The sequence below is a fragment of the Corvus brachyrhynchos genome, unplaced genomic scaffold (genome assembly GCF_000691975.1).
Source record: "Corvus brachyrhynchos isolate BGI_N302 unplaced genomic scaffold, ASM69197v1 scaffold283, whole genome shotgun sequence".
NCBI classification, from domain to species: Eukaryota; Metazoa; Chordata; class Aves; order Passeriformes; family Corvidae; genus Corvus; species Corvus brachyrhynchos.
Window position 1 is genome coordinate 3,172,607 of NW_008237409.1, and position 4,098 is coordinate 3,176,704.

The following is a 4,098-nucleotide window of genomic DNA, read 5'->3' on the forward strand; positions in this document are numbered from 1 at the left end:
CCCCCCGGCCCGCAGCGCCCCCTGGCGGCGCGGAGACGGGCAGGATTAATTAATTAATTAATTAATTGCCGTGCTCCAATTTAATTGGATGAGTACGATTCAAACCCGTCGTTAAACGTGAATTTAAAAGCTCAGGCAAACTTGCAGTGAGGGATTTTTCCTGTTTCAGCTCAGAAGTGCCAACACTGCTGATCCTGGCTGCTCTTCCCTGTAAAACTCATTTCAGTTTCATGATGAAAAACCTGATTTAAGATACTTTATTTAAGGTTCTCATCAAGAAGATGATAAGCCAGGCAGCATACCTGGCACAGAAAATGCCAGGAATGACTCCCTGTATTCCCAGCTCTCATTCCACCAGCAAAAGCAGAGCGACCTCATTCCAATGGAATAAACCCTGACCTGCGACTTCCAGAGGCAGCTTCTCACCAAAAGCTCATTGCAGAACTTATTTCAAGCTGCCCCCTGGCACCTCAGCAGGCAGTGCAGCTACAAACCACAAAGCACAGCCTCAGCTCCCTCCTGCAATGTGGAAATCTCCTTGGGAAGGGGTTTGGCAAGATCCTTTCTTTGTTCCTAATAAAGGGATGCACTCCCTGTTCCCTGCTCCAGTTCCCCCTGCACAGCCCCACTGGAGAGGGCAAGGAGTCACAGCTACCTGAAAACCCTCTCCCAGCCTGCAAATAAAGGACAGCTAAAGCAAATTAATCAGAAAATAAATGAATTAGAAAACACCATCTCTATTAACCTTTCTTTCAAGTATAACAGCAACAGAAATGTGAGGTTTTCTTGACTGATAACACCTGTTATGAAGCCAAGGGCTCAGCCTGTTCCTTGCTGCACAGCCCTGTTGTTTGGAAGAAGATGTGATTTGCTGGAAGGGAGAGAGCAGCAACCAGAGATATCAGCTTAAATCAAACCAAAAAACCACCACGGGACACTCCAGCACCCTCTGATTGGGAGGGCAGTGCAATTGGCATTTTCCTGGAAGAACTCCAAGGCACAGAGGAGCAGCCCAGTCCATTGCTCCAGCTAAGCTGAAACCTTCTTCATGTTGTGTTCAGCAAACCACTTGTCACTGTTGTCTGCAGCCATGGCCTGCACAAAGACAAGTGGGAGTGTGGTCAGAACAGGAGGAAAGCTCTCTGCAGGGATAAATCATTTTTTAGCTACTTGTAAGAAGAACAGACACTGAAAACCAGTGTTCTCTGCCACAGCAAGTAACGTGACCATGTCCCAAGGGGAAGGCTGGAAAACTCCACCCAGGGTACTCAGTGAGCTTTAAAAACGGATTTATTTTCCTTACCAAGCCTGGGCAATTTGCTTCTCCCAAAAACACTCAGCATGGGATGAAAATTGGATTCTACAGGTGTCTCTAATCAGGAAGAAAATGAATGTGCAGCCACTTACATCATCCAACAGCTTGTCACCATTAGGGTCCACCTTGGACAGCTCTCTGAACGCTTCATCTCCCACAAAACAGATTTCATGGCCATCCTAAACAGGAGCAGCTCAGTCAAAACCAATGGCAGAGAGCATTTAAACCCAATTTAATCACTGTTTCCAGTGTTACTCACAGGATCAGCCAGAATAACCACTTGCACCGTGGCTTTGCCAGGCGTGTCCAAGCTCACCAGAGGCGTCAGAATTTTCTGATTCTCCTTTTTCATCAGGGCTTCGATGCTTGGCAGCTTAAAACAGAAAACCAACCAAAACCATCCCACTGCCAGAAAGATAAGCAAACTATCTGCTCAGAGATATTCTGTTCACATTAAAAAACTGCCTTCCCCAGCTGTGGGGTAAGGAGAGGCGTGAGGGAAGCGTGGCTGTTACCTCGTCCTTGGCGCAGGAGAAGGCGATGCGCCCGAACGCCGTCCCGTGATCCACGGCCCCTCCACCAGCCTTCAGCTCCAGCTTGCACTGCAACAGTGAAAAGCCCAGCCTGGCTTCTAGGGACACTGCAGCTTTTTCTCCAGGATGTGGGTGATTCCAAAAATCCCCCATTCACGCACTTCCCAGCAAGGCAGAATCACCAGAGCAAACCACAGCTTTGCTTTTTTTAAAAACGCAGTTGAGTGTACACAAGCTTCAATGAAAACACTCTTAATTAAGTGCACAGTTGCTTTAATTAAGAAATTTTTTCCTTTTAAGATGCTGTTTTCATAAAATAAGAAGTTTTCATGGCGAGGTTTCCAAGGACTGACCTGGTTATCAGCGTAGCCCAGCAAAGCCCTTTGTTTCTCCTCATCCTTCTCATATACTTTCATCCCAAGCAAACCAGACCAGTAGCTCACAGACTTCTGCAGGTCTGAGACACCCAGGGTCACCTTCCACACAGGATCTTGAGGATTGCAACAATTTCAAATTAGTTACAAATGTATTATAGGTTTAAATGCAGTTTTGCATTCTTGAAAAGTAACAAAGAAATGATAAAAAAGTGCTGTTTTATAAAATGCCATCAAAATAAACACACAGCCCACTCTGATATCCCACTGGTAAATCCTTCTGAACACCAGTAAGGGTGAGGGTAAATATTTCACCTTGCTTGAGCTGTTCCTTGTCTTCCAGGTAGAACTTGTACCCTCCTGGGGCTTCAGCTTCAAAGACACCAGAGGTGACTTCTTTGAGGGGCCACCCCATCTTCCTGGCATTGCTCACAGCCTGGCTGGACACCAGAGTAATGCCCTATAGAGGACACAACAAAATTCACAGGGTGGCTGCAGAGACATCACCTGTTTTCACACAGGAAACGTGAGATGTCCATCTGCTGCCAGCCACCAAATCACAAAAAAATGATTAATAATAAATATAAGAGTGTTTTGCTAAGCATTCCGTGTTGGATCTGGCAGCCAGTACCAGCTGTCCCACACACACAGCAGAGGCAGAGCTCAAGGAATGCTTCCTGGACATTAAGTGAGCCCAAATCTGCTCTGGTTTCTGCTCTTCTGACCTGGAGACAACCACAAAAGCAACACTGAAGTGTTTAAGAAACCAAAGAGCATAAAAAAGCAGCTGGTACAACCGATTTGACACACAAGCTTCTAATTATTGAAGTAAATAAGCTTATCATGAGAAGGGTGGGCTGCTTGGAGTGGAACTCACCAGGAAGTCATTGCCCAGGCGATATTCTCCAATGCCATAATTGTAAGTCAGCTCTGCAACAAAGTGGTTGTCCTCTGGTCCGTAGCCCACCATGGTCTTGCTCCATTTTCCATCGTAAGGGCTGGAAGATCCGTATTGTCCGCATTTTAATGTCATGAGTATTAAAAGTAACCACTAAGAGCTGCAAGTATTTGCGTTTCAAGGAGGAATTGCATTGTTAGAGTAAAATAATGGCATTTTGACCCCGGGCTGTCGTTCATGGCCGTGTGATAAAAGCAATTCTACCTCATTAACAGCTCCTGCTTTAAGAGCACAGGCTGCTCATTAGCTGCAATTATATAATCACTTCCTTATTGCTAAGTAGGAAAGGGCACCAAACTGTCAGATTCCTTCAATTTCAGAGAGAAATGCATTCCTATTTCTCCTTTCTTTCATTCCTCTGTCTTTACAAAAGCTTTTGGGGCTACCAGGAGGGATTTTTAACTCAAGAACCTTGACAGTGTCACACCTATATAAATAATCATTGGAACTGAACGTAGTGACTGCTAAGCTTAGAAATAACTTGGTACAGTTAAGTACCAGTCTATAGGCGTGACATTTATGTTCAGGGTAAGCATCACACCTACACAGAGCGAGGGGCTGTAGGTTCCAAGGGAAGGCGCCTAATAAAGAACAACACAACCCTTACTTTCCTGTGAGCTACCAGCTGGCACATGGGCGGTCACGGCGGGCAGGGCACTCACCCGTTGCAGCTGGCCTTGCAGCCCTCCTCGAACTCCTCGTGCCTCAGCACCTTGAGAACCACACAACGCTTTGGGTTGGGAGGGGACCTTGAAGATCACCTCGTTCCAGCCCGGGATCCCTTCCCTAGGCTTGGTGAAGCGGGCGAGAAGAGGGTGAGCGTGGGCAGGACGTGGCTCCCATTTCCACCCCCATTTCCATCCCCATTTCCATCCCTTCCCCTGGGCCGCGGTCCGGGGACACGGCGTCCGCAGAACC

At 46.9% G+C, this 4,098-nt stretch overlaps 2 protein-coding genes across 2 annotated transcripts in view; one reads left to right on the forward strand and one right to left on the reverse strand.

The window, feature by feature from the left end:
* Window positions 1-701: 701 nt before the first annotated feature.
* On the reverse strand, window positions 702-3,999 carry GLOD4 (glyoxalase domain containing 4). The gene is made up of 8 exons (XM_008631185.2): window positions 3,843-3,999; window positions 3,100-3,220; window positions 2,538-2,682; window positions 2,202-2,338; window positions 1,831-1,917; window positions 1,575-1,688; window positions 1,408-1,494; window positions 702-1,095 (listed from the first exon to the last, which is right to left on the reverse strand). The coding sequence occupies exons 2-8, from the start codon at window positions 3,190-3,192 to the stop codon at window positions 1,030-1,032; spliced, it is 729 nt and encodes a 242-aa protein (XP_008629407.2). The 5' UTR covers window positions 3,193-3,220; window positions 3,843-3,999; the 3' UTR covers window positions 702-1,029.
* MRM3 (mitochondrial rRNA methyltransferase 3) overlaps window positions 3,191-4,098 on the forward strand; it is a 3,426-nt gene continuing 2,518 nt past the window's right edge. Inside the window, exon 1 of the mRNA XM_017730889.1 lies at window positions 3,191-3,213. Coding sequence (XP_017586378.1) covers window positions 3,191-3,213 — 23 coding nt within the window. The remainder of the gene's footprint in view (window positions 3,214-4,098) is intronic.